We start from the raw sequence: 27,825 nt of genomic DNA, 5'->3' as shown, positions 1-27,825 counted from the left end.
GCAGGAACTTCTCTTTCATTCATGTAGCGATTATCTTCTGAACTTTTCAGCATTCTTCAGAAAAAAAAGAAATTGATAAATCGGAGCCAGGTTCCAAAAGTTTGCCTCGCTCATAGGAAAACTTGAGTTTAATTTTTCAAGTGTGTTCTTAGGCACTGACGTCTACTTCCACGAGGCAAAGAATCACGTTCAATTTGAAAAAAAAAAAAAAACAAAAACACGACCATAAATCATTAAATATTTTATTCAATTAGAAAATACACAGAACGTTTATAAACAAATTACTTTTAAATACACATTTACAATTAAAAAAAATGAAGATAAGAATTCGCACAACACTTAAATTATTCTTCGGCAGGTTTCTTTCTCAATATAACAAATCCTTCCATGACTGGTGTCAAGGGGATATAATCATCAGTAGCTAATTCAGCACGTTCACCAACAGCCAACAAGACGGGAGTTGTGTGGGTATGAACCCCGGCAATGGTTTTAGGCGTACCAGCTTTACCGATTACATCAACAGCCTATAAATGAAAACGAATGTATCAGTGGTTTCTTCATAATTGGGAATTGTAATTAGTTTCTTAAATTAAATTCTTAAATACCTGTCCCACTCGAACAGTCACTGGCAGTGGTTCTAAATCTTCATCCAGAGTAACCAACCATCTCGGGTACATAGCGGTGGCCAAAGTGTACAATAAATAGTGCGATTTTCCGAGAATAACTGGAGAAATAATTCAACATTTTAGCATTAAGATTTTACCAATCAATTACACAGCATATGGAAAAAATTCTTACTATTTTTAGTATCTAAGAAACAGAATAACGTGACCAAAAGTCCAGATATTGCAATAGGATTTAAAATTTGTCTATCTGTGTGGAATGGCGATAAAGTCATCGTTCCTTTGCCCATATGAGTTAATCCTTGAGCGATTCTAACCATGAATAAATGGACGGAGTTCTTAGCATGGTATTGGGCCAATTGACGTAACATCGTTGCCAATCTAAACAAACGAAAACATTATTTAAAATTAGTCCAATGTGCATTTCATATAACCAATCTGATTCTTAATAATTACCTTGCGTTATTAGTACCAGCTCCGACTAGACCCATCGAGAATATCGCATTAATCGCAACTTCTTCGTCTAAATCGTGAGAATACTTATTCAATACGTCGATCACGTTCAACTGAGGATTAGAAATTGAAAGCAACGCTATTGCTAACGGAACAGTCCGCCTTACTGGGTTCTCCGCATAACGCCCCTATAACCATAAATTGATAAGTTATAAAGAACAAGTCATCAGCGAGAAATATCCTGTGACTGAATTCAAAACTTACTAATTGACCGAATATTCTGGTACACATTTCGGTACCAGTTTCTTCACCGATAGCTATAACAGCTACAGCTAAGGCAGCGATGGCTTGTTTCGATACAAGATCTTTTTTACTGCTGCTGTCTCGTTTGTCGTCTTTTTTATCCGATTCTTTTTCTTTCTTTTCGTCTTTTTTCTCTTCTTTCTGTAATGGGAAATAAAGTCAGTTGAATATATCTAAAAGCAAAGTCTTCGTAATTACGTAGATATGCACTAACCACGTAGCTTTGAGATTCGCTACACGTATGCAGTAATTCTTGAATAACAAGCACATCGCCGGACCCGGCATAAGCGCACATTTCTAATGTAATCTTCGCAAAAGATTTGAAAGAATCGGGTAAAACTTCCAACGCTGCGGAGGTTGCATCAGTAGCATCTTTTTTGCCTACAAAACGTACATTTCCAAATCAGTTAACTGAAGATGTGAATCAACTCGGTTTTTAGAAATTGACTCACCTAGATAGCATAGCCCTAAAGCTAACGGTAAGAATTTTGAAAAAGTTCCTTCATTTAGTTCGGAAGGCGATAAATCCAATAAGGTTTGCAATATCGATGAAACAACTTCGTGATTTCCTGAACCAACATTGATCATGCCACATGCGATTGCTGCCAACGCAACTACTTCGGATGTTGATTTCTTGTCGGACATTACCGGTAATAAAAGCGACGTAACGTCTGCGTGCTGGGTGCCAGCATAAGCAAGACCCAAACCTAACATAAAAACGGGCTTTATATAATCAGCAAATTATAATAATGACAAGTTGTTTTGATTTGAAATATACCTAACACAGATCCAATACGCAGAGTGATACTATCTTTCAGAACATAGTCTGATAACAAGGCAAAAGCAGGTTCACAATCATTTCGTACTCCAACGTTTACAATACCTAACGCTAAAAGAGCGCCAGCCTAAAACAAAATTACTAATTAATTCCTGTACGAATTTACCATAATATTTTCAAAATAATCTCAGTACTTTGATGTAATCTTCGGTGGTGTATAAATATTTATCAATTGGAGTTAAACCACCATCAACATCCCACAAATGAATCAATCCCAAAGAAGCTGTAGCGCTCAACATGCCTAAAAAAATATCAAAATTGAGCACAAAACAAAATTACGTTCAACTTCATCCATAGGAAAAATACGAACCATGTTGTTTGTTCTTGTACATCCATTTACTGCCATCTTCAACAGTAACTAATTTATCACGTGAAAAGCCAGCGTTGACGAAGGCATTTACAAACGTAGAAGCTAAATTATGCTTGGCCGAATCGACAGGTACGTCCAAATTGAACGATGGTCTAAGCACTAATCCTTCTAGCCACGTTTTGTAAACCTCATCCGGAGTTTTAGGTTCTAGGATGTCCAACTGAAAATAAACGTAAAATAGTAATTTTGCAAATATAGTGAAATGGCTCACAAATGGACGTACTTCTCGAGCGAGACTATGAAAATGGTCGTTGATGTGCGAATTCGACATGATCTGGACTAAATCTTGTTTATCAACTAAGTCATCACTGAGTTCTAAACTAATGTGTTGGCGGCCGGCCATAAATGCGAGTTGTTTTCTGATTGTTCTGTGAAAAAGAATTATAAAAAGATTACATTTTCGCCGGAGAAAATCACTCGGGCATTTTGGCCAAGATAAACTTACGGATCAGGGCATTGGTTGAATATTTCGATCATTTTTTCCGTATCGTTCAGTAACATAGCTAAAGCTAATGCTCGAGGATATTCCTTATAATGGAGATAATGTTTCATAACACCGGCTAAGATAACTCCTCTCTCTGGTTCTTCAACGTACATAGCACAGCTGCAAAAATGATTTTTTAAAATAGCAATTTTGTCATCTTAATAATTGAATAATCAACATTCAGTTACCTGACTAGATATAAACACACTCTCAGATAATTAGATTGATCCATATGCAGTAAATCCAATTGATCAATTTCCATAAGTAAATCGCAAGCTTGGATTTCCGCATTGTGACGCATATCAAAGTCAACGATGCTTTGGATCAGTTCAAGGAGTTGATCTTTGTCGGCATCAGGATTATTCCATTCTTCGGCGATTTCACCTTCGAGTTGCCTGATACAACCAATAAAAGTAATTATTACACACTCCAATAAAAACGGAACAAGGTGTTTCTCGAAATTCACCTGACGTATTCGTGCCCCCAATCTCCGACATCTTTCTGTTGACTGAGCAAACAATACTTCAAACAATCCAATTCGCCAGTTTGAGCTTGACCCATTGCAAGAACCGATACAATACTGCAACATAAACTTCTAGCTCTGCCTTCCATTTTGTTACAAGCTTCTTTCAAACTATTATAGTGATCGTGGAGAAATTTCAGTGGCATTGGTACACTAGTCATTGATGTGGTTGAACTTCGAATCAAGTCACGGAGACTTTCCAAAGCAGGTACATACAGCTCGGTTTCATTGCCCTGAAAGCAAAACGAAAATCAACATCGATTCGTCGGTGAAATAAAAACAAATCAAACACCACATACTACAACTTTTTCGACCAACAAATTCAACTCTTCTTGGAGGCGTTTTTCTTCTTCTGACTGTAACAAAAAAAACACATCAAGAGTGAACTACGGATGAGTAACTTCGAACGCTTTTATCGATTAGAGATTCTACAAGTAAGCGAAGGATAAGAATACGAATGTGAAATAAGGAAACTATTAACTATAGCATGAATTTAGTTGTTCAAGGATTGAAGATGTATCTGAAGATTGAAGTGAGATATTTGAAGATGTAAGAAGCAAACACATTCGTGTTTATGTACAGTACCTGATTATTAGTCTCTGTGGTCTTTGGAGCCGGCTCAGTTTCAGTAGCCACAGTCATTTTAATTCGGATGAATTAACACAGTTAAAACTAGAACTAAAGAGTAATATGAAACTTTTCAACGATTATGTTACAAAATTAAAAAAGAAATAGCAACTCGATGATGACTTTAAATTTTCCCTTTGTAGATTTCATTCCATGACCAACAAATTTTGAATGCTTCCATTTTCAATGATGTTTCGTACAAGGTGAAAAAATAGCCAAGATTGACAACCTTTTTTTCGTTTTTTTTCATCTAGTGTAAATAAAAGTTTAAAATCATTGCATTGAATAAAATTTTTCGAAAAATGAGCTTTTCATTGAATTTTTTAGAAATTTAAATGCATTTGGTTTTGGTTCGTAAATTTTCCTTGATTTCAAATTCAATTTTTATTTTTATTTTTTTGTGACATAGGGCAACATTGTTGAAATATTTCAACTTGTGTCAGTAGAGAGCGCTTTCGTAAGTAGGTCTTGATTTGAGTAGGTACCTAGATTAATTTTTTACAAAAAATTATTAAAAATGGCAAAATTTTGAACATTTCTTTATTTTTGAAGAAAAATGAAATGATAGGATGCAAAATTGCAAACTAACTGTAAGATAAAATGAAGTGAAATTCTCCATAAGAAAATAATGAAAGTTTCTAGGAATTTTTTCATTCCGTTTACCTATGGCTATTTTATTCGTATGTTTATTACTACTTTAATTAAAAGAAAAGTTGACAGTCATTTTTTCAGAAAATTGTTATGCTTGGATTTTTCCCCTTTTACAATATGAGTAAGTTTTACTTTATTATAGTACTATATGGATCAATCAAAATTCATCTGATTCTGAATGAAATGTACCTAAATGTACGAAGCTATCTACCCCTTGAATTGAATTCATGGATTATGGTATCAGTCAAATGAGTCATCATCAAATGTAAGTTCTCAGTGTTATTTATTCACTATTGATCGACGATCGTGTGATTCGCGAAAATAAACTAACGCGATCAAAACACTTGTGCGATTATGGTGCTTGTATCTCTAGTTCTCTACAAATTGACCAGTGGTTGGTTTCAGATCAGATCAGATTAGCAGATACATTTTCTGTATTTGCAACGTAGTTTACTGTTTACTTTTTCGAGGATGATTTTGAAAAAAGTGGTGCTGAAATTTCAAAAGCAACGATTGAACGATATCACTATCAGCCAATTCGGAATTTGGTTAACTATACCGAGCTTATTATATTCTCATGGGTGAGTGTCGATTTTGGCCAATGAATATCAATAGATAGTGTTTAGATAATCGCGCAAATGTAGGTACTTACTTAAGTATACATGTCGTCGATTAAATATCTCAGTCCTCATGTGCCATGTGTAGGCTAGACAATTCCGCCTTGCCTACAATATATGAATAATTTATTGTAAGGTAAGAATAAGAAACGTAAATATTGAATTGAGTATTGCGTAGGGGCAGTTCAAGAACATAATATGTGCGTAGATATCGGTTCATTCGTAATTAAATTATACACAAATGTGTTCATCGAACCGACTCATCGTAACAAAATAATTAGTACAAATAGTATTACGATAACATGCATTATGAACGTTTACAAAGTTGTAACAACTGTTACCTTATGTCTTTAATTAACTTACATAGGTACTTCATGTAATAAGGTACCTAATTTTACTTTCTTCGAGAAACGTTTTTCTCTTTTTCTCCATGACTTGTGCGACGCTAGCCAACGGTTAGGACGTGCACGGTGACTTGAGTAGACATGATCAATCTGAGAAAATCATTTGCATGACAGATTCAGCGAAAGTCTACTTGGTTGATAATCATAAGTTTTATTAAAATTTCCATTATAAAGCAGAATGCACGAATGAAATAAGGTTTAGTTAATTCGTAGTCCGAGTGAAGCACAGTGACATGTTCATATTCGCGGCAGTGTTTGTGATTTTTAGTTTAACAAATGGATTTGTTTCGAGTTTTGAACATTTTGAAGATTACTCGTTTGACCGGAACCCGGAACAAATTAAAAGTTTGAAAGATTACGCGTCCGCAAATGCTCGTACGTTTAATGTTTTCGACTATAATAGTCATTGGAATTCGATTGTGCGACAACTCAGAGAACAATTTGGTCAAAACGATGGGTCATCTGCTGCATACCTATATCAGCAACAACAACACCAGCACCAGCAATCGCCATATTCTCAGCAACCGCTACAAGAACAGCAACATGTGAAAACTGTCATCATCACTAAACACATTCCTCAACCTTACAAAATTGAAACTGAGAAAAGGATTCCGTACTACGTGAAAGTACCTGTTGAGAAACCATATCCAGTAGTTGTTCCGAAGCCGTACACAGTTCCGATAGAAAAACCATTTCAATATCCGGTTAAAGTATTCATCCCTCAGCCATATGCAGTAGAAAAAGAGGTACCTGTTCCTGTGAAAATACCCGTCGAAAAACAGGTTCCTTACATTGTTCCTAAACCATATCCAGTTCATAAAGAGAAAATTGTCAACTATCCTGTGGAAAATCCTGTTTTCTACCCCGTCAAGGTGCCTTTCGAACGTCCTTACGCTGTTCACGTACCGGTCGAGAAAAGGGTCCCATATATGGTGGAGAAAGAGGTACCATATCCGGTATACGTGCCCCAGGATCGACCCGTACCTGTACCAGTTGAAAAACCATATCCAGTTCCGTACGAAAAACGAGTACCATATCCGGTAGAAAAACCTGTACATATTGCTGTTCCTATACCTGTACGAATTCCAGTTGAAGTTCCAGTACCTATTCATATAGTGAAGCACGAACCTATTTTTATACCAGTCCACGAACATTCCCAGGATCAAGATTATCACGAACAGAATAACGTTCAATCGTTCACTATTCCTACAACTTCCTCAAGTATCATTTCCAACGAAAATAATCCCAGTACTGCTATCAATGTCATACAAATTTCGGATGACTTCGCTCAAAGTAATGGTGTTTCATCCAGCGCAGCGCCAGATACTTTTTATGAAGGATCTGTAAATGTTGCGCAATCTGTACCAGCACCAACTACTACCGTTGATGATTCATCAGAAGAGGAAGAAAGTACTGTTACAGAATTACCATTCACCAACACTAGTCAAACAAATATTACTCATGCACAGTAAAGTAGATTGTTGCAGAAATACTTACATACCTATTTATATGCTTAGGCCATGGCTACCTGATCTGCAATAAAGAGTTGGAAAAGTTAGGTAACCAGATTGATTATTCTGATAATCGAGGTAACCAACTTTTGATGAAAATGTCCTACGGCGTATTAAGTACATGAAACATGTACGTGCAATTATCTAAGTCTGACTGAAGATGCAACTCAGGGAGATGACAGATGAACATGAAATGACTAGCACGATTGGTTGCCTCTCTTGCGATTGGAGGTTCGATTCTCATGTAAATCGAAAAGGCTGATGACGTCTGAAATTTTTGATTCAGCACAGTTGCACGTTATGATGCTGCAGTACTGATGATTGTTTCATGTTGCGTTCTAATTTAATATTTTTATGATTTTATTTTTAAATTGGCAGTAAGTAAACTTGATGAAAATGTAGTCTACTACCTACCTATGTATTTGAATGCCAACAATGAGTCGATATTTCAATCAGAAACAAATCTCATAGGTAATAAGTAAATAACATCATACCATCTTTTGATACCTACATATTCATTTATTGTTTTATCATTCTAATAATCAGTTGTGAAACTAACTAGATTAAACATAGGTACGACTATTAACTGTGCAATCAGATATAATCTTGAAATAGAGAATAAACTATAGGTACTACGTAGGAATACAGAGTTGCCATAATGTATTATTATTTATTTTTCTGAATTATACTAATTAACTTAGGTAGGATCAGTAGCCTTATCTTGATCGATAAGCTGGAAATTTCACTGTTCGTCTTCTTTCTTAGATGCATCAGCTTCTTGACTTTTACCAGATTCAACTTTAGATAATTTCAGTAATTCGTTTTCTTTCTCAGGTGTATCAGTTTCTTGACTTTTGCCAGATTCAACTTCATCTAATTTCACTAATTCGTTTTCTTTCTTAGATGTATCAGTTTCTTGACTTTTGCCAGATCCAACTTTATCTAATTTCAGTAATCTCTGATTGACCTCGTCCCTCAATGATTTTATACCAATTTCACCTTTTTCATTAATGTATGGTATTCTTTTCAAATTCATCTCATATCTAGGCTTTCTTTCATCGTGAGCTGGCAAGTTTAATTTTTCTTTAATTTCTGGTGTTCTCTCACAACAAAAAAAAAGAAAGTCATCCAGCCGAGTGTGACCTTCTCTATGCAGTAAATCCCAACCCCAATCAAAGCATTTGCTTTTTTTGCAAATGTGATTTTCAGTTGTAGTTATCAAAGTATAAGGCGCGTTGCGTAATTCAATAATTATAGAATACCAGCATTGCCTGTGGTCATCTGGACATATCGACGATTTGAATTCAATGAGTTTGTAGATTGATGCCGGAATTGGGATTTTCTTTTTCGTCTTAGCCAAATAAATTCCTTCAGGAGGTTTAGGTTTCTCTGGTTCGGTGTCCGTGATACGAGAGAGTAAATCTAGGGATGCTGAAAGAATTTTCTTTTTGGGGTTTATTTCGCGTTGAAGTAAGGCCAGTGTTCCCAAAGTACCAGAAGTTATCTGCAGTTTTTTCCCTGGAATGATCTGTAATGTGTTGGCCGAGGCATTAAAAACAAAAAATTGATAAAACATGCTCTCGTCGTAGGTGTTAACACTTTTGTAGAGTCAAAGATGTCCGACTGAGCCTGGGGGTTCTGTTCAACCACAACCAGCAGGCATATCGATCTTGCGATACTTTCAATGAGAGGAAATTCTTATAAGATTTCTCAACATGTGGAAAAGTGAAGACCACATATTCTAAATGGATATTTTATGCTGTTTTATAAAATTTACTCCGAAGATCACTAAAAATTATCATTTTTGTTCTTTATACCCCCTCAAAAAGTATCAAGGTTGAACTGTTGGTAGCTTTAAGAATATGTAGATATTTATTCTTACTTGAGTTAGCGCATCAATGTATTGATCCAGTTGTTCCAATAATCCATCAGCAAAGTAACACCAAACGGGCACAGTTGTCAAATAAGAACACGAGAAAGGTGTTGGAGAATGAAAACGAAAATATTTTTCTGGTATTAAATTCCATGGCTTTATGCACACGTGTCCTGTATCCATAATCAAATCTGGAACTAAATTTCTGTCTGGCTTATCTTCATCATATATGGGTATTACTTTATCCTTGAATATTTTGTTTATGTTTTTCTATCAAAATATGTTGATCATTTTAGTAAATGGTGTAAAAATCTAGCATCCAATTACATTGGGCTCAATCACATTTTGTAAATTGATCTTACCTGTTCGTACATTTTCTCCATATCGATATCTTCATAAATTTCTTTTCCTAAATCGTATTTTTCGCATATGTTCGATGATTGATCATCAGTTTCATATGAAATTTGAGTCGGACTTCTTACTTCTCCGTTGTAGCTCAAATTTAACAGCGAAATCCATAAAAAATTCTAGAATTCGCCGAATATATATCATAAGTGGGTAGGCATGCGAGTAAACTATACAATACCTATAGATTATGTAGGTTTGAAGAAAAAATCAATCCATCAAGCACATTGCACCATTGACCATGCAGGCTAATACATTACGACAATCAATGATGAATATGCAGTGTAGGTAGTAGGTAGGGGGGTACTCACCATGACTGTACCATCAAGATCTAATTCAGGCTCATCACTGGAAAAACTTCGACTTCGACTTCGACTCATCGATAATGAGCGAGAAAGATTGATGGATAATGTGTCTTTAAATGATTTTGGCAGTATGTCGGTTACCTAATTAATGTGAAAATTTTACCTCGTGAATGGGTATTGAAAACTGTAACCTCTGTGTTGTAAAATCATCCTTTAATAAAAACGCATAAACGTCTTACTTACCTGTCCATAGACCTTGTAATTTAATGTTGTTGAATCTTCCAGAATAGAAGGAAAATTACCATAATAAAGCTGCAGAGCAAAAGGTGTGAATTGAAAAACACTGAAACGTTTTGTTTCCTCATTATAGAATAATTTGGAGCTCGTATCGTATAAAAATTAAATATCCAACCTCGTAACCGAATTCAAGTATTTTGGTTTCCTTATTGTAAATAACTGAAGCTTTGAATGGATTTTCACAGATTTCCAATTGGATATCTTTCATCGATTCTAGTTTTGAGAAATCCTTCTGAACGATAAGGCTATTTTTACCAATTGATTTCGAATCATTGAACTGTGTTTCGGACGAAGACGATGTTCGAGCTGGACAAGCAGTTGCGCACGATTCACATTTAGTATCGTCCTGGTTGAAGTTCATGGAGTTCATGATGGCGTTAGTTTTATAGTTGAAAAGCAAAGCTAGATAATAAATAATAAATAGGTGAAAAAAGGTAACTACGAGTAGGTCTGTAAGAATTAATACACTTCTTCTTAATAGTTTGACCATTTCCTTGATGATATTTTATTGTGTGATTGGTCGGTGGTAGGTCTACAAGTAATTTAGCTGTTAGCCTCCCGATTGGCACATTTCTGGTGATATCTGACTAATCATTTCTGCAGTCAGAAATTGCCGTTTTGACAGTCAGATTCGCAGTCTGACCACAATCAACCAATCAGAAACAAGTATTTTTTTGAAATTCCAAGATGGCGGTGACTCGTCAGAAGACTGAGTGGAGATCTGAGCGTGGATCTGACTAGTCAGATCCACACTCAGAACCACAGACAGATATTGCCGTTTTGGCAGTCAGAAAATACATTCTGACTGATATGTGGTCATATCCCCATTCAGATGCACTGTCTAAAAAATGCCGTTTTGCCAACCGGGCTGTAGGCTATTTGTTTATAAATTTTACATACCTGTCTCTAAACTTTCTCCAAAATTGAAGTTGCCCGCGAAAAGAAGCAGTAAAATTAGAAAATTCGTCCTAATTTGACCCATTTTCGAGTAGGTAGGTAGGTCTTACTATAAGTGTTTAAAATTTCAATCACTATATCTGCGACGAGTAATCTAGAACTTACGTAGATTTTCACAAACGATTGCCACGACTTGTTTTTTCGGAATAAATGACTAGGGTTCGTCATGCCTACCTACCCAACAATACCTATATGTTCGAATGACGAATTGATGCAAATCGTTTTGTTAATTTTATTTGATCTTGATTGCACGCGACAGCATATTTTTCTAGCTTCGAATAATACTTGGGTACCTGCTACCTGTACCTACTACCCACTACCTACTACCTATAATATGTACTTGAAAGACGTATTCATAACAAGATATGGAGGAGGTCTGAAGTGCAGAAGAAGCGTAAATGTAATGCTTCAAAATTACGAATAATTTTTTTACACGGCGATAGGGCGATAGTGCTTCTTACGAATTTTCATTTTAAATTTTGGAAACACGAATTTTACCTGATTGCTGGGATGCATGAGACATACTTATTTATTTATTACTTGTGAATATATTTAGAGGCGGTTTTACCGTAGAATTGCGATAGAATATGTAGGGTATTGAAATTCAATAAATATGTATAGGTACATTGAAAAAAATAGTTCTATACATAGTCATTGCCTAGTGTTCAGTTTAAGGTAGACTGGGGTAATTGCAAAGCACTATTTGATTAGTGACACTTTGAGAGGGCGCTGTGAGAAGACTATTGCACGGATGAAGCAGAAATTTGTACCGCTTATACTTCAGGGGGTTCTCTATCAGTGGTAAAATTTGGTCCACAAATCGTGGAGAAAATTGCAATTTTAAAATTTGAAAATCGACTTTTGCATTTACCCCATGTTGGGGTAAATAGTGGGCGATATTTTTTTTATTTTTGCATTTTTTTTTTTTGCATTTTCAACACACTTACTGTATTCTACGTGTCATTTGCTAACTTTTGATGTATTCGTAGTCTTGATTCGGTTAAAAATTCGATAACTTTTCCACTTCCCAAAAAAAATTTTAGGGGAGTGAAAAAATGTTGAAAAATTATTTTTTTTTAAACTCGCTAAAATGAACAAAAAATCAACTATTGATCATTTCTGGTGTTTTTTATGTGAAAAACTCGTCATAGAAACACATCTTTTGTCAAATCTATTAGTAAAACATTAAAAAGGAGCAATAATTCTAAAATTTAGTAAAACTGTTAATCACTTCTCTAACGTGTAATTCATCATGTGACCGTGGAAGTTTATTTTTTTTTTGCAATTTCGAACCATTTTCAAGTTATTTAGAGCAAAAAAATATTTGTGGTAAGTGCAAAAATGAAAAAAAAAATCGTTTTTGCATTTACCCTAAGTTGATTTTTTCTGGGGCAGTTGTAAAAATGCAAATTACGGCCAATAAATGAAAAAAACAAAATTCAAATTGCGATATCTCACCTTAAATTTCAATCTTTCATGGCCCTAAATTGTGAAAATTCCAGATAAATCGACAGTTTTTTCTATTTCACTTGCATTTTTTAAAAAAAACACCTCTCACTTTACTTATGAGTTATGAGTGGTTATAAAAGTGTTTGCTACGGAGCGACAAGTTGAACCCCGCGAGTTGTGACTAGGTGAATATGTCGGTAAAGGTTGTTGCTTCGACACCCCCTAGTTGGCACAACCAGAATATTGATATTTCCTTACATGAGGTCTTAATTTTGCAATTACCCTATTTTTTCAACTACCCCACTCTACCTTAAAACAAATTTCAAACTCATTTATAGTCTTAATTTTCAAAATGACGTTTGTATTTTTTCATTTAATTGATTACACTCGATTCAAGAGCATGGGAATTGGGAATAAGTGAGTACAAGTGGGATGCATGTAAATCTAATTTTTCTTCTTTTTAATCGAATTTTGTTTTTTTTTTCTCAGTTGATTAGCCAGATTTTAAATATTTTTTTCAAATCAGGTAGGTAATGTACCTACTTATAGAACGCAAAATATTAGTGGTGTCAATTTGTAAACTTGTTAATGTTATGAATTCAATGGAATACCTAACCCAAGTTTTTTTCCATTACACTAAAAAGGGAGGACAAAAAAATGAGTTTTGCAAATTTTCTTATTTAAAATGAATTACCTATTGATGTCCATAAAAATGTTATAAATGTCTTAAGCTAATATCAATTAAAAATGGCTCAAATTATAAAAACCCTTAGAAACATATTTGAAAATATTAGACTAAATTTTAAACAAACAATCAGGATTAAGACAAGTTACAATTACCTATTTTTGAAGTTTAATCCAGTTCATTTTATACTAATTTATTGGCGTTCTCTGTCAAGAATACTGGGTTTTTAGATAGGTACCTATACCCACCTAATTTAGGTAGGCTATGTCTTACACACGTTCATTCTTTTTGAGAACATCTTTTTGGGCTATCGTTATTTATTCTAATGAATGCTCTGTTTAATGATTCTGGTGAGACTGTGATTGGTTCTGCTCCTGTTCCATTAAGAGCTGGTAGGATTCTACTACAAGCCCACTGACATCGTTGGGTTCAAAGTTTTCAGTTGTGTAATCGTAAAGGGGGAGATGTCCCAAAGAAAGTACATCATCTATGGATACAGTATTTAGCTTTTCAGCTTCATTATTGTACTCGTATTTTATTCCCAACTGTTCTCGTACTTTTTTGTCCATTGCAGAGCAACAATATATGTATTTTGATTTAATTCTTCCTTCAGCGGTGTTCCTGTATTGTATTTCATCCCATTTCCAGTTTTTGCACTCATCTTCACAAATTCTGTCGGTTTCTCGGTCAAAGTAGGGATTAATGTGAATCACCACGATCATGGCTCTCAAAGTCGACTTACAACTTGGTTTTTTTGATTCTTCGTTTTCCGTTTGATTGGAGTTAGGATTCTTGTCGCATATTTCGGTTTTGAATTTGATGATTTTATAAATGATGTTGGGTACTGGCATATCATTTATACCTAATGTGATCATTTTTTTCGACTGGTCATCTTCAGAATTGGTTGGTAATTCGAGTATACCTTGGACGCCGGCAAGTATCGTTATATTTCCCAATGGGTAGCTAAATGCCTAATTTTCATACAGATTGATTTTAGTTCAGTTCACTGCTCCCTTTTATTATGATTAAATACCTATATGGCTATATACGCGAATATATTAACTTATCAAGTGTGTCGTTATATTTTACCTCAGAAAATGCATGTAAGAAAATGTCGAGATTTTTCAACACATCTCCTATTGTACTTTTCCAAATTGGCACCGTTAGTAAATTTGAACACGATGTAGGTTCTGCTGCTGGATAATGAAATAGTTCTGATGGGACAGATAACCATTTTGCGAAACATTCATGTTCAGGTTCACATGCGGCTTCTCTATTTTTGTCACTAAGTTCTGATGTAGGTAATTTGATATTTTCTAACATTCTCTTTTGATTGGCCTGCATAAAAAATTTTATGCTTAATTCAAGTGTTTCAAAATAGATTAATAATCATGCAAGTAGATAATTCGCTAACATCGCTGTATAATTCGTCGTATAGATTACTTATGTCTCTATTGCGAAAATACCCATTTCCTAAATCATAATTATCGCATTTGCGACGTCCTCGAGCAGTATAGGATGCATTGTAAGAAGTTTCAATCAGACGATTCACTTCAAAGTTGAATTTTGTTTGAAATGCATTAATCCATTTGAAACCCTGCATAAAATATAGAATTATTGACGAATGAAGATATGTATGTACTTATTTGATGGTTTTGTTCATTAACTTGTATGAATAATATATTGAATTTCATAAATTTCATTTTACCAGCTCTGTCTTATCATCCAAGAAAAGAAGTTTTGAATTTTCTGTATCTTCTGTAGGTGTCTTCGGTAATATTTGTGTTCGTAAGTATAAATTGGTTATCTGCCAAATCCTGACGTATATTAGACTAGGTACTTAGGTACTTATTTTTTAAGTAATTTTTTTTCGAATTGTCATATTTATTATTAGGATTTAATAAAAAGTATTGTTTTACCCCAGTATAATTTTCTTGGTTTGAATTAATGAAACCGGTGTGTTTGGATTTTTCATAATACATCTGTTGATTTGAATAAGTAATTAAATTAGGCCAACTGAAATAAACAGGTTCCAGGTTCTGAATGATTTGTATGACTTCTCTATTCATTTTTTTTGACTTACTTCAAAACCAAATGAAAAAGCGTCGGTCGTTTTGTCATAAATTAAAGACAATTTATAAGGAATGTCGCATATTTCAATATCCATATCATCATCTACAAAATAATTCTTTTCGTAAGAATTTCGTACGAACAAGCAATTTTTTCCAAATGAATGCAATTTGTTGAATTCATCTTCATTGCCTGATTTGGCTGGGCAAGCAATTGCTGTGGGAGAAGATAATACCAGACTGTCTAAAGTTCTAGCTGTAGCTTCCTTCAGCATTGGAATGTTATAAATTTCACTAGTTTCATCACGAGAGAAAAATAATCCTACAAAAATGGGAATGAAAGGATTAGTTAATTACCTATTACTTGAATTAAGTTTTTTTTTTTTAAAAATGACTTGATATGAAAAATATTCACGTGCTTTATCTACATATTTATTGAAGTATGATTTCTCACCTTCATATTTTGCATCGCATTTCATGAAAATTGTGAGGAACAACAAAATGACCGAGAACAATTTGTACAAAAACATTGCCATGTTACAAGTTCACAATTTTTTTGTAATATCTGACGTAAGTTCGTCGTCTGTAAAGTGAATTGAAATATTAAACGAGATGTTTTTCACAGGTAGGTATGTAGGTAGGTAGGTAGGTAGATAGATAGGTAAAGTACAAGATATGTGAAATCAGTCGTTTTTTACGTAGGTAACGTTAAGAACTTACTTCTAAACAAACACAGCTGTAAAGTTGTAAGCTACCTATACATTCCTGGGCATTAAACGTACAAAATAAACTGAAAAATTCATACAAATCATTTTGTCTCTATGAAGAGGTGAAGGGATGAAATGTTGCATGTTTGTTCGTTGAATTTCTTACGGTTACTGCTTTTTGAATCGAAAACAGATTAGGCATCATTTTTCATGAAAAATATTTTCAGTGGTTCAAAAACCACAGCAAAAAAATTCACTACTACATATTATCTAGTTCAGTTTGCTGAATACGAATTCAAGGTTTACTTATAGGTCTATTGTTTATGAGTGAAAAGTAAATTATTCAAAATTTGGTTTTCTGTGTAGATTTTTTACGAAAAATTTTAAAATGTCAGAGTGAAAAAAAAATATTTGAACTTGAACTAAATTCTACCAAAATGACAACGTCATTCACAGGACAGAAAATGCTGTCAAAACTTTATTGATCATCTAGGTAGGTATATGACCATTGAAAATGTAAAAAAAAGTGGTACGGCCGAAGGTGGGGAATACAGTACATACCTATACCTATTACAGAAATAAATCGACTCAGCAGAAACTTGAATTGTGCTGTTTTTTCACTCTTCACTACAAGAATTTCGTTTATGATTCGCGCAAATTTCAAAAATTTCCTCGTACAAGTAAAATTTTTGATTTTTCACCATTCTCCTTATGTAAAAAGACCAAAAACTCACTCTTGAGGTGTCCTCTCCAGAATCGGCTCAAATATAGATAAACTCGTTAAACAGATCGAGTGTAACACACAACTCGATTTTTAGCTGTCTAACTCCATATTCACGCCTTCTGGAGAATATTCAAAATTCTGGAGGAATTGAACAATCGCGCTGTAGGCTCCAGAATGGCTGGAAATAGTGAAATTTGGATTTGAGGAATTAGGTAATATCAGTTTTATAGCCTTTAGGGCTTATTTTGATCATTTTTACTGATCTAGTACCTACGTACTTTTTTTTGAAAAAAAGCATAAACCACCAAAAACAGTCAATTTTGAATTTTCAAACGTTCGCCAAAAATCGAAGAATGAAGTTGAGCAGCTGAAAATTTGGTTTTGCATGGGGTTTTAGACCATGCTCTTTCCAAAAATCGTGGTCCCGTTCAAATCGGTGGCGGACATTTTAGCCTGCTATACACTTTTATGGATTTCATGTTCAGTTGAAAGTCACCTATTGTGATTTTGAGTGCTTTTGTAGGAGGAAGATTGGTCCTTGAAGAAGGATATTGTGAAGAATAAAAACCTTGTCTAATGAAAGCGCATCCCTGAGATTCTACATCAACTTGAGTCATTTGAAAATCAAAATCCAGACCCACTGTAAATGTTTTATGAAAATACTAAAGTTTATGCAAAATAATGATACCCAGAGAGAAACATGAAAAAGACGATGTAATATGAATGTACATAGTACCATTACAAATTGAAATTACACACCCAACATTTACAAACTAACTATTTCTTAATTTTTTAAAAAATTGAAGTTGGAAAGGTGAACTTGTTTCCTTGTAGTTATACAATTCTTACTGCTTAATTAGGTATTCTTAAATAATAACTTAATGATAAGTTTTGGATAGGCCTAGAAAGTAAGATGACATTTCTATTGTTTCTGTGCCTCTTCAATCCTTTTATTTTTATGACATTTTCTCTATGTACTTATTCTATCTTCTTTTCTGCATTGCCTCCTGCCAGATTTTTTCTTTCCCCTTCATCATTCAACTGTGTTTTAGGAATTTTAGGATCACTATGCTCTGGCTGTCGTTGTCGTAATCCTTCCTGAGTCAAATTACTCACACTGTCTGTTGCCTGTTCAGGTGACTTCTCTGACTCTTTTTCATCATCTTCATCAAATTGCAATTCAGAGTTATCTGGTCCATCTACTTTATTCTCAGGTTCTACTATCTGTAAATCTGCTATTTCATTATGGCCATTTTGCACTACTGAAGCTCCTGTTAAATCATTTTCAGTAGATTCAACATTCTTCTTCTCAGTTGATGCTTCATGTTTGTGTTGCATGAGGATAAATTTTTCAGGTTCAAACTTGACCCCTTCAAACATGACTCTATAGACGTACAACACAAAATCGTAAACATTTTGTTGATCGAAGTGGTGGGTTTCAAAATTAAACACAGGGATGGATTTCAAACTGAGCGCAGATGTTGATTCGATATTTGGGTTGTATTCAATTTCATCAGGAAAGTTGTAATTTATTCCCAATTTTTTTCGTACTTCAGGATCTGTTGTTTTGCAACAGTAAATGTAAGATTTTGATTCTGGTTTACCTTCTGCCGAATTAATTTTTTGTATTTCTTCCCATCCTAAGTCTTCGCACTGATCTTTGCAAACTTTGTCTGTCTCTTCATTGAAATAGGGATTATTATGAATCACCACAATCATAGCGCCCAGTGAAGTTACACATTTTTCTTCTTTTGACTCATCAACATCATCATCAACATCATCATCATCATCATCATCATCCTTACCACCATCATCGTTATCAACACCATCATTATCATTATGCTGGTTGTGCTCTGCAGGTTTTGTGCACGTGCTTCTTTGATATTTTACCAGTTTATAGATTATGTCTGGAACTGGCATATATTTTCCCCCTAATGTGATTTTCTTGGTCCGTTTATTAGGATCAGACTGAATTGGCAACTGTAGGGTGCCATGAACGCCAGAATGTATTGTTAAACGTCCAAGTATCTAGTTTTTACAACGATGAAATTAGTACTTTTTATGAATATACATATGTGATTAGTTACAGAAATTTGTAATATTCCCATACCAGGGATACTGCGTATAAGAAGTTATCCAGTTTATTCAGCACTTTTTCTACAGTGCTTTTCCAAATTGGCACTGTAAGTAAATTGGAACACGAAACTGGTTTTGCTGATATAATCTGAAACTGCGATGATGGAATAGATAGCCATTTTGTGAAACATTCATTTTCAGATTCGCACGCTGCTTCTTTATATTCATCATTTGGCTGAGACGTAGGTACTCTGATACCTTCTAACATTCTTCTTTGATTATCCTATAAGTAAATTTTTTCCATGATTAGGTACCTATCTATGTAGGTATTATCCAAAAACAAAAAATATCATGTGATTATTTACGAACCTCGTTATATAATTTGTTGTATAGATCAACTATGTCAGTATTCTTGAAGTAACCATTTCCTAGATTAAAATCATCGCATTCGTGACTTTTCCAAGTTATAGAAGGGACCAGTACATTGTATGTAGTTTGAACTGCGTGATTTTGTTGATAGTTGTACTTTGTGAAGAATGATTCAATCCATAGAAAACCCTGTGCAAAACACGAGTGAAATGTCTTCATTAATAATAGCAAAGCGGTGATGTACCTATACCTAATGCCTGTGTGTGTACCAAGGTATTTAAAAATGTTTAATCAATACAATATTCAGGTACTATTGAATAGAGATACCTACTTACATATATTTTTTTTACATTAAAAATAAAAGTTCGTATTAATGAATGAATAAAATTTTACTAATTCGGTTTGACGAGTATCATTAAGGTATATTTTTGCTTCCTGGAAGATCCTGGATGCTCCCGGAAATGATGATAAACGCGATAAAAAGGGTACAGGAGGTACATTGGGCATATAAGAAATCGCTGTCTTGACATGGTTTTTTATCGAATGTGTATTGGTTATCTGCGAATTAATAATAAATCGAATTACCTTCCTATTACATTCAACGATTCGATACCATTGAAAAAAAATCATAAATTACCATGTCATATCGACTTCGAATTGAATCAACAAAATCTGAATTTTTAAACTTGGATTTATCATAGTAAATCTGTGAAATGAAATTGCTGTTTTTTAGTATACTTGGTAGTAGAAACTTGGGTATTTAATATACCTCTTTTGAATTATTTTATGCTAAATGATATTGAGGAAGTGCTGGTGCTCACTTCGAAACCAAATTCAAACTGGTCCAAATTTGCATTATAAATTAAAGACAGTTTGTATGAATCTTCACATATTTTGTGATCGACTTCATCCGCTCTATGGTCTTTTGCATAAATTTCCCGTACAAACAAGCTATTTTTACCAATTGAACCGATGTCGTCAAATGTTCTTTCCTCGGTTGATTTTGCTGGACAAGCGGTTGCCATAGGGACATTTATTAGGGGATCTTTCAGTTTTGCTAATTGTTTTGGATCGATCATTATTCTGGGTACATGTTGACCAAAGTATAATGCTGAAAAAAATTAAACGATTCCGTATCAAAAATATTCGATTTCTCGTTTGAAATACTATCAGAAGAGCGATTTGTTTCATTTCAACTTGTTTTTTCATTTGAAGTGGTAAATGAAACAAATCACAGACGAAAATAATAATAGAGATTTTTTTCCCCATTTTAAAAACGAAAATACGGTGATGGAACTGAATTTTGACCAGTTCTTGTGAAAATATGCGCTATAAACTTTTGCATGCATAGATTCAGAATTTCACGAATCGCAAAGATAACTTGGATAATATGCGCTATCTGCGTGGTATAACGAGAAAAAAAATATGCATTTACATAAAGATCCTAACCCTATAGTGATAATGCAGAAATTGGCTCGAAAAATTCACTAGATTGGAGTATTTTAAAATTTGTTAAATCATGTTCAATGCATGTACTTAAGCAATAGATTTTCACAAAACTGAAATATTTTTCACTTGAAAAGTTTTAGAGAGTAGAAATTTTATTCAATGGAAAAACTTTTTTTGTAATTTTTTTTTTTGAAAACCAATAGGTCTACCTTCAAAATGGAAAAACCATTTTTCATTTTGTTATTTTTCAAAAAAAAATTCTCATTAAAATTATTCTCACCTTCATGTTCGTTTTCACTTGCATCTGAAATTGCCAACGATAACAAAATTGTCAAGAAACATTTGCACATAAAGTTGAGCATTTTTCAGAATAAGTTTTTAGAAAATTTAAAGTATCTAGGTAGTAAGTCCAGGTACGTGTATGAAAGTTGTAGGTTTGAAGTGAATGTAATTTTGCAATTTATTACAGAAAAATGTAAAACGTAATAATTTTATGAGCGCGTCATTATTCGTTGATTTTGCAGTATTTAAGTAAACACAGGTGTGAGCTACAGAAAACGATTAAGATTCGTAATGATCTTATTTGACGTCAATTTTTAGGGGTTCCCCGTGTACTTATGTAGAAGTAGTATAGAGATCAAATTTCATCTATCATACACCATTGCACCTGTTTTAGCAAAGCATAGCCATTGAATAAATAATTCTTGATGTTGATGGGGGCACCTCTGATTTTAATGTTCGTGCCTAAAATGAAGTCAAATTGAAAAAAAACAACAACAACAACAACAACAACAACAACAACAACAACAAAAAAACAGTGTCTAAAGAACTTGCGTAGTACTTTGCAGTGGTTCGAAAACGGTGGTTCAAAATTTAATCTGATATCTATATTTAGTTCTATGTATTTTACGAGAATCCAATGCTTAAAAAACGTGGCAATTATTTGAAAATTTTTAAAAATCAGTTCTATCGTCCGGTGAGGTGTTTAAAAAAGTACCATGCCCAGTCAACGTTGAATGATAATTGAATTTAAACCTATCAGAAATGAGCTGAAAAATTATTTACCAGCATTTTTATTCTTACATCGAACCTTGAAAATTTTCAGGTTCTGCCTCTCGTCTCGGAGTTGGTAACCAGATCGGTTTGGCACAAACAACTTTTTTCAAGTTGAAAAGTTTGCCATTACAGAGCATTTTGAAATGTCTGTGAAGATTACCTAAATTTTCTTGTTTATTCATACGCTCCGTCGAATATAAAAGAAATTTTAAGGCTTGTTTGAGTATTTTTCACTGCAGGTGAATTTTTGTTTCTTTCTTCGCCCTCTCTCCCACCATTAAAAAGATAGGCATTTCAATCGACACAATTTTTGTTGGTCAAATGAAAACAAATCTGAAGAGCATTCAATAATACACTAGCAGACCAAATTTCAGGTTTTGAATTTCATTTTCAAATTTTGGGTGAATTCAATTGAGAAAGAAAGGATTTCCCTACAAGCTTACCTTAGCCTGTTTTTGAACTCTCAAGTCGACTGGTAGTGATTCCGAGTCTTTTTCAAGACTCTAGTCTATCTCTTTGAATTCTCCTATGTTGAAAAGATGCTGGACTTTATTTTGGTCCTTTTTAACGAAAATTTTCCTAATACTGGAATATCTTACAAATCTGCTGAAGGCTTCAAATGGGCTCAAAGTCATCGCGAATCGATTGGAAGCATTCAAAAATAGGACGTTCTCAGGATTTCAGCTTTTTACCTACTTTAACCCAAATATTTTTGCAACTTTATTGGGTAAAATTCTGTGAGAATTCAAACTTTCCGAAATCTGCTGGAGGCTCCAGAACTACTAAAAACGGTTCGAAACCATTTCTAATCGATTTTGTAGTGTTGAAAATATGGTACACACTAAATTTCAACTTTCTAGGTTGATTTTATGAAATTTTGTTTTTACGTAAGTATGTACTTTTAAGTATTTGTGGCTCAAAATGTTTTTTAAATTCACCAAAAATTGAAGAATTCACTTTAATGTCTGAAATTTTGACTCTTAGTGATGTTTTTTTTGCATGCTCTTTTGATTTAGCTTTCTCCATTTCAAAATTATAGTTTCTCCCAGTTGGGAGAGCTCCCTCATCCCTCGTCTGTGCACTATGCATGTTCGTTTGTTTGGTCCTAATATTTTTCAACTCGTTGGAAAACCTTACAATTCATGAAGGCGTAAGAAAAGACGCGACATTGATGAGTTATTCCTTGAAATTTAAAACAAAAAAAAACAATTTATTTGCACGCAAAAAAATTACAATAATGAAAAAAAAATTGAAAAGGTACGGAACATTAAAAAAATATCATCTGAAGGAAGTATAATTAAGTATGTATTAAGTTTGTGTCTTCTCCGCCACCTTGCTGTGTTTTTGACAAATCTGACTAGGAATATCCCATTTCAGGAGGGTTATTTTCTGATTTTAAATCTGAGAGCTCCATTTTTCTTTATGAACTCCGAACTAGAGGTTTGTATGAGTGAGACTTGAATTTTTAAAATGAAATAATTCTTGATTGCAAAAATCTAGGTAGCTTCATCGATTTTGTTTCATATGATAAACACAAGTGAAACAAGTCTGCTGTTATTGATTCTCACAGTCTTCTTAGGTGTCAAAAAAATTTCAAAAATTGTGTTCTTGTTTAATGTCAGTTTACGTATTTCTACACCAACTACAAGTGTCTTACCTACCTACCTACCTACCAACAAAAAAAAAAAAAAAAAAAAAAAAAAGGAAAGAAAGAAAGAAAGAAAGAAAGAAAGAAAGAAAGGAAAGACTGCCTGGTGCGTGGTTTGGTTGGACGACACGAAATATTTTCCAGAATGTAGGTGTCAATTTGATCATTTTCATTGATTAAAAAAAAAAAAATCAATAGTCAACAAAATTACAAATCACACTGAATGTGTCACTGCTACACTGTGATGCTTCGAAATGTAGAAAGTAGGAGGAAAATGAATTTTTAGGAGCCCAAATAAATTTCCACATCTTTATTAGAATTTCAGCATGGTGTGATATTCGATTGTCGGTTTCTGAGAATGTTAAACCTTTTTTGAATTTGGAAAATGAATTTTTTTCCCTTCAGAAATACGACTATTTTGTACTGCTCGTAATTTTAAATAAGTACCTATGTAACTTTTTTTTAAATTAAGGAAATTAATTTCATTTCTATGCAATTTATATTTGGAAAAGAAACTAAAATGAACAGTTATATTTTTTTAAATGGTAGGTAGGTACTTATTAATAGATCGAGGAAAGTTGAAAAAAAGTATGGGTCTATTAAAAAATATACAGCCAAGAAAATCATGTTTATATGTACGTGAGTTGGACATCGAAGTAAGAAAGTTGCTTATTTTTGACTTGAGTACAAAGCCTACACTTTATCATCACCATCATCATCATCATCATCATCATGACTTGATGTAGGAATCCCTTGCAACTTTTCCTTCACTTTATCAATAACATTAACATCTTGCTGTGTGGTCCCACCTGATACATCATGTAATACAAAATGTTCCAAACCCAGCTCTTCGGACTCTTTATCACATGGCATACCAAGTTTTTCAGTTGTTGCCTTATCTCGAGGGCAACAATAAACGTACTTCGATCGTCTTTTTGCTACTGGAATCATTTCATGTATTACTTTAGTCCATCCCAATAGTTCGCATTTACTTTTCGAACAAACTTCATTTTCTTCATCGAAATACGGATCATTATGGACCAGTATGATAATAGCTTTAGTTTCAGAATCAGAATTATCATCTTCATAATATTTAATGACTTTGTAAATTATACTTGGAACCGTAATTTGGCCACCGCCCATAATTTTGCTACCGCTTCCTATACGAATCATTTTACTTTTGAAAAATCCTGTCGATGGCATCACAAGTTCACCATGAACGCCGGAGATTACGCGTAATTTTCCGTTTATAATCTGTAAATGTGCATGATGAAGTAAATTTATCACACATCTGTACCTACTTACCTATAAATTTTTTAATAATTTAAATGAGTAAGATGAACTCACTTCCTGCAACGCATACAATGCATTATCCAATGCATTCAGCATTTCATTCGCCACAGTCTTCCAAATCGGAACTGTTACTGAATCAGAGCATGAAATATGTTTAGGTCCTTGAAAACGAAACTCATCTGATGGTATTAACGACCATTTTATTAAACATTCGGTTTCTGATTCACATGCTACTTCTTTGTATTCGTCTTCGGGTTCTGATGTTGGTATTTTTACGTTTTTGAATGCATCGATTTGATTTTCCTGAAGAAGAATTCAAATTTTTAAATATTCAATGTTTAGATCAAGTCTGAAATTTGGTACGATGATGAAGATTTTGTTGTACGACAATTGCTTACGTATGATGAATTCACGTCAATACTCCTTTCCTTGTAAATCTCGTATCCTAAACTAAAATCTTGGCATATAATTCCAGTGTCTCTATGTGGTGACGGGGTATAAGTCACTTGACTGGGTCGGTTATTGTCGGTATTAAATATCATTCTGAACATCCATAGCCATATGAAATCCTATAATCGGGAAGAATCCAACAAAGTAAGCATAGTTTCAGTACAAAAAAGGTCTTTTTGTTTGAAATTCAAGTGTAATTCATTCCGACCTTGTTGAATTACATAAAGTTTTTATTTAGTTTCCGTAAGTAAGTAGACTACTAGTTTGAAATTTGAAAGGATGATTTTAAATTTTGACATTTATTCATTAGGTATTTTGACCTAAGTACCAAAATTTAATTTCTTTTAGTTTAAAATTTTCCTCGAACTAGATTTATTAAATTAGCTCGATGCTTACTGCTGGTCTATCATTAGTGAACTTTAGTTCCGCTTTTTTAGACTTTCTGACATTGTATGCAAGATTTCTCGTTTTTGAAAATGCTGTTGAGACCTGGAAATAAGTAAGTAATTGACGTGTTTATTGAAAGTTTTCAAACTGTTGAATACCTAGCCGCGTTTGCAGTTCATCAGCTGGAATTTAATTCTCAATAGGTAGGTACTTACTGAATCAAATTCTGTGTAATTTGAAGTTTCGAATCCGCTCCATTGAATAGAGTCAAAATAAACCTGCCGTATTTAATATTTAAAATAACAATATTAAATTTCATCACATGAATTAAGTACCAACATCATTTGTTTTAATGAAGACATTCGATGATTCGAACGACTAAAGAAGTAAAATTTAATTTTCACTACTACCTTACCTCATAACCAAATGCGAACACTCCGGAAGCCCTGTGATAACTGACTGAAATTTCGTAAGAAAATTCGCATTCTATGTCCGCCATGTTATAAAGTGACCTAAAAGGTCCGAAAATGTTCCGAACAAATAAGCTATTTTTACCAAATGATACATCGTTATTGAAATCACTTTCCTCTGTGGATAAAGCTGGGCAGGCAACAGCTACGTGTTCTTCTGGTGTAAGACGATTATCACGGACGTTCTGTTGTAGGTCTACCAAACTGACATTTCTTTGAGTAAAAGGCAGAGCTAATGAGAGAAACAGAACGAGAAAAATAAATACGTATGTAGTTTACCAATTCAGTAAAATTCAAGTATAATTTTAGGTAGGTAACGTAAAAGTGTAGATAGGTACTTACCAAGGTACAAACCGCATCTTGCTTGCATTATCAAAACTGATAAATTTATCAAAAACCCGAGAAATTTGACAATTTGTAGATTGGAATTCATTTTGTGATCTGATTTTCACTAAAAAGTGTATCTACTCGTATGAGTGAAAATTTCTTCGATGTTACTATGTGTTCCCTTGTCCAGGTATTTATTGTTTCAGATCTCGATCTTAGCTGGCGTCATGAATCATAAACTTGTGTGGACGAACTATAACAGTTTTTCAACTACTGTTCGTGCGATTTTGATGTTACTTCCCTACTTACATAAACTAAATGATACGATGTGTAACACTGAATCATTGCAAATACAGATGGCTTGGCACTACTTGACACGTACCTACCTCATATGAAAAATTTGGTGGATAAGTGTTCGTACATTCGTATTGATTAAAAATTTGTCCCGTTCTCTTCCTTTTTTTTCTTTCAATTTTGCCATAATTTTGATTTTTTTTTTAGCTGAATGCCGTCATTTTATCATAGGTATTAGGTACTACCACAAGCAAAAACTGACACTTTTTTGTTTTTTAAAAACCTTGTCTTTCCTTAGTGCCTGTCTACATAGGAGGCAACGAGCAACAGCAACAAGCAATTTTGACAAAATTGAAGCAACTTGGGTGATTTTTCAAAAAGCTTCCCTACATAATGAGAGCAACTTACGACGCGAATTTTCTGCAGAATGCCAAAAAAATGTCAAAATTTGTAAAATTACTTCAACTAAATTAAATGAAAAAATATTCTAATTATATTAAAATTTTAAAATGATCACTACAGACAACAGACAAAATGCTAGTCACACAAAAAAAGCGGTAAACTGTTCAATGATTAGACAAAAAAAATTTGAGGCAACACCAGGCAACATAATCAAACTATTTTGATTATGTTGCCTGGTTCCTCAAGTTGCTTGTTGCTGTTGCTTATTGCCTCCTGTGTAGATCGCGACTTATGCAACTTGGGCTTTTAAAAAAGTGAAATCCGAGCCTTAAATATACTACCAGTTAGGTTGTCACAAACTGCCGTCGAAAATTTTTTAATTTATAATAAGTAAGAACCATGAGTATCAATCTTCTCTTTTATATCCTCTATGTAAAGCGTAAATTTTAAACAATAGATTATTTGAGCAATATTAATGGAAGGGGTGAAAAAAAGCAGAAGTATAATGTATAACAAGTAAGTAGGTACCTAGTTATTGTAGTTTTAGCAAATAGGTGTTTCATATTCTGCGATTTCACCGTAAGAGGGAATCACAAACATTTCTTTTTATGTAAAACGCGTCAGAGCAGAATTCCTATGAGTAAAGTTGCCATATTTTGTTAAATTTTCGTCATTTTTCATTTTTTTTTCGCCTTAAATTGTGGGAACTTTCTTAAAATTTAATTTTTT

The 27,825-nt window shown here is 33.7% G+C and overlaps 7 protein-coding genes across 7 annotated transcripts in view; 2 read left to right on the top strand and 5 right to left on the bottom strand.

Moving 5' to 3' along the window:
- Positions 1 to 27,825, top strand: part of LOC135839086 (rab GTPase-binding effector protein 1-like) — a 123,738-nt gene that overhangs the window by 10,995 nt on the left and 84,918 nt on the right. The window lies entirely within an intron of this gene.
- Rpn1 (regulatory particle non-ATPase 1) lies at positions 229 to 4,391 on the bottom strand. Its single transcript, XM_065359303.1, has 16 exons — positions 4,180 to 4,391; positions 3,894 to 3,950; positions 3,538 to 3,827; positions 3,260 to 3,466; positions 3,033 to 3,191; positions 2,811 to 2,955; positions 2,528 to 2,747; positions 2,352 to 2,458; positions 2,158 to 2,284; positions 1,832 to 2,086; positions 1,594 to 1,760; positions 1,341 to 1,520; positions 1,080 to 1,264; positions 799 to 1,004; positions 606 to 724; positions 229 to 524 (listed from the first exon to the last, which is right to left on the bottom strand). The coding sequence occupies exons 1-16, from the start codon at positions 4,234 to 4,236 to the stop codon at positions 345 to 347; spliced, it is 2,661 nt and encodes an 886-aa protein (XP_065215375.1). The 5' UTR covers positions 4,237 to 4,391; the 3' UTR covers positions 229 to 344.
- Positions 6,088 to 7,981, top strand: LOC135841109 (aggrecan core protein-like). Its single transcript, XM_065357920.1, has one exon. The coding sequence runs from the start codon at positions 6,127 to 6,129 to the stop codon at positions 7,363 to 7,365; it is 1,239 nt and encodes a 412-aa protein (XP_065213992.1). The 5' UTR covers positions 6,088 to 6,126; the 3' UTR covers positions 7,366 to 7,981.
- LOC135841110 (uncharacterized) lies at positions 8,052 to 9,543 on the bottom strand. Its single transcript, XM_065357921.1, has 2 exons — positions 9,287 to 9,543; positions 8,052 to 8,932 (listed from the first exon to the last, which is right to left on the bottom strand). Exons 1-2 carry the CDS (start codon positions 9,458 to 9,460, stop codon positions 8,147 to 8,149), a joined length of 960 nt encoding a protein of 319 aa, XP_065213993.1. The 5' UTR covers positions 9,461 to 9,543; the 3' UTR covers positions 8,052 to 8,146.
- Positions 13,346 to 16,030, bottom strand: LOC135841106 (uncharacterized). Its single transcript, XM_065357913.1, has 7 exons — positions 15,899 to 16,030; positions 15,459 to 15,766; positions 15,295 to 15,357; positions 15,084 to 15,182; positions 14,790 to 14,972; positions 14,465 to 14,713; positions 13,346 to 14,346 (listed from the first exon to the last, which is right to left on the bottom strand). The coding sequence occupies exons 1-7, from the start codon at positions 15,978 to 15,980 to the stop codon at positions 13,714 to 13,716; spliced, it is 1,617 nt and encodes a 538-aa protein (XP_065213985.1). The 5' UTR covers positions 15,981 to 16,030; the 3' UTR covers positions 13,346 to 13,713.
- LOC135840931 (uncharacterized) lies at positions 17,573 to 21,308 on the bottom strand. Its single transcript, XM_065357690.1, has 7 exons — positions 21,050 to 21,308; positions 20,142 to 20,431; positions 19,958 to 20,026; positions 19,714 to 19,878; positions 19,321 to 19,509; positions 18,986 to 19,234; positions 17,573 to 18,903 (listed from the first exon to the last, which is right to left on the bottom strand). Exons 1-7 carry the CDS (start codon positions 21,129 to 21,131, stop codon positions 17,854 to 17,856), a joined length of 2,094 nt encoding a protein of 697 aa, XP_065213762.1. The 5' UTR covers positions 21,132 to 21,308; the 3' UTR covers positions 17,573 to 17,853.
- On the bottom strand, positions 24,003 to 26,654 carry LOC135840429 (uncharacterized). Its single transcript, XM_065356961.1, has 7 exons — positions 26,416 to 26,654; positions 26,019 to 26,305; positions 25,819 to 25,881; positions 25,613 to 25,705; positions 25,165 to 25,335; positions 24,821 to 25,069; positions 24,003 to 24,727 (listed from the first exon to the last, which is right to left on the bottom strand). The coding sequence occupies exons 1-7, from the start codon at positions 26,504 to 26,506 to the stop codon at positions 24,167 to 24,169; spliced, it is 1,515 nt and encodes a 504-aa protein (XP_065213033.1). The 5' UTR covers positions 26,507 to 26,654; the 3' UTR covers positions 24,003 to 24,166.

Source organism: Planococcus citri, chromosome 3 (genome assembly GCF_950023065.1).
Source record: "Planococcus citri chromosome 3, ihPlaCitr1.1, whole genome shotgun sequence".
Classification (NCBI taxonomy): domain Eukaryota; kingdom Metazoa; phylum Arthropoda; class Insecta; order Hemiptera; family Pseudococcidae; genus Planococcus; species Planococcus citri.
Note: the sequence above shows the minus strand (reverse complement) of the source record. Positions and strands in the feature narration are given on the sequence as shown.

Excerpts from the sequence above, each read along its gene's own strand:
- Rpn1 (XM_065359303.1), bottom strand. The coding sequence starts at position 4,236 with ATGACTGTGGCTACTGAAACTGAGCCGGCTCCAAAGACCACAGAGACT. Across the intron at positions 2,459-2,527 it reads GTACAAGAACAAACAACATG|GCATGTTGAGCGCTACAGCT; the intron begins GTTCGTATTTTT and ends ATATTTTTTTAG. Across the intron at positions 725-798 it reads TTTCTTAGATACTAAAAATA|TTATTCTCGGAAAATCGCAC; the intron begins GTAAGAATTTTT and ends TTATTTCTCCAG.
- LOC135841109 (XM_065357920.1), top strand. The coding sequence starts at position 6,127 with ATGTTCATATTCGCGGCAGTGTTTGTGATTTTTAGTTTAACAAATGGA.
- LOC135841110 (XM_065357921.1), bottom strand. The coding sequence starts at position 9,460 with ATGGATACAGGACACGTGTGCATAAAGCCATGGAATTTAATACCAGAA. Across the intron at positions 8,933-9,286 it reads ACATTGATGCGCTAACTCAA|ATCATTCCAGGGAAAAAACT; the intron begins GTAAGAATAAAT and ends AACACATTACAG.
- LOC135841106 (XM_065357913.1), bottom strand. The coding sequence starts at position 15,980 with ATGGCAATGTTTTTGTACAAATTGTTCTCGGTCATTTTGTTGTTCCTC. Across the intron at positions 15,767-15,898 it reads ATGCGATGCAAAATATGAAG|GATTATTTTTCTCTCGTGAT; the intron begins GTGAGAAATCAT and ends CCATTTTTGTAG. Across the intron at positions 14,714-14,789 it reads ACGACGAATTATACAGCGAT|GCCAATCAAAAGAGAATGTT; the intron begins GTTAGCGAATTA and ends TTTTTTATGCAG.
- LOC135840931 (XM_065357690.1), bottom strand. The coding sequence starts at position 21,131 with ATGCTCAACTTTATGTGCAAATGTTTCTTGACAATTTTGTTATCGTTG. Across the intron at positions 20,432-21,049 it reads AAGTGAAAACGAACATGAAG|CATTATACTTTGGTCAACAT; the intron begins GTGAGAATAATT and ends AATTTTTTTCAG. Across the intron at positions 19,235-19,320 it reads ACAACAAATTATATAACGAG|GATAATCAAAGAAGAATGTT; the intron begins GTTCGTAAATAA and ends ATTTACTTATAG.
- LOC135840429 (XM_065356961.1), bottom strand. The coding sequence starts at position 26,506 with ATGAATTCCAATCTACAAATTGTCAAATTTCTCGGGTTTTTGATAAAT. Across the intron at positions 25,706-25,818 it reads ATTACACAGAATTTGATTCA|GTCTCAACAGCATTTTCAAA; the intron begins GTAAGTACCTAC and ends ACTTATTTCCAG. Across the intron at positions 24,728-24,820 it reads CATTGTATGCGTTGCAGGAA|ATTATAAACGGAAAATTACG; the intron begins GTGAGTTCATCT and ends GCACATTTACAG.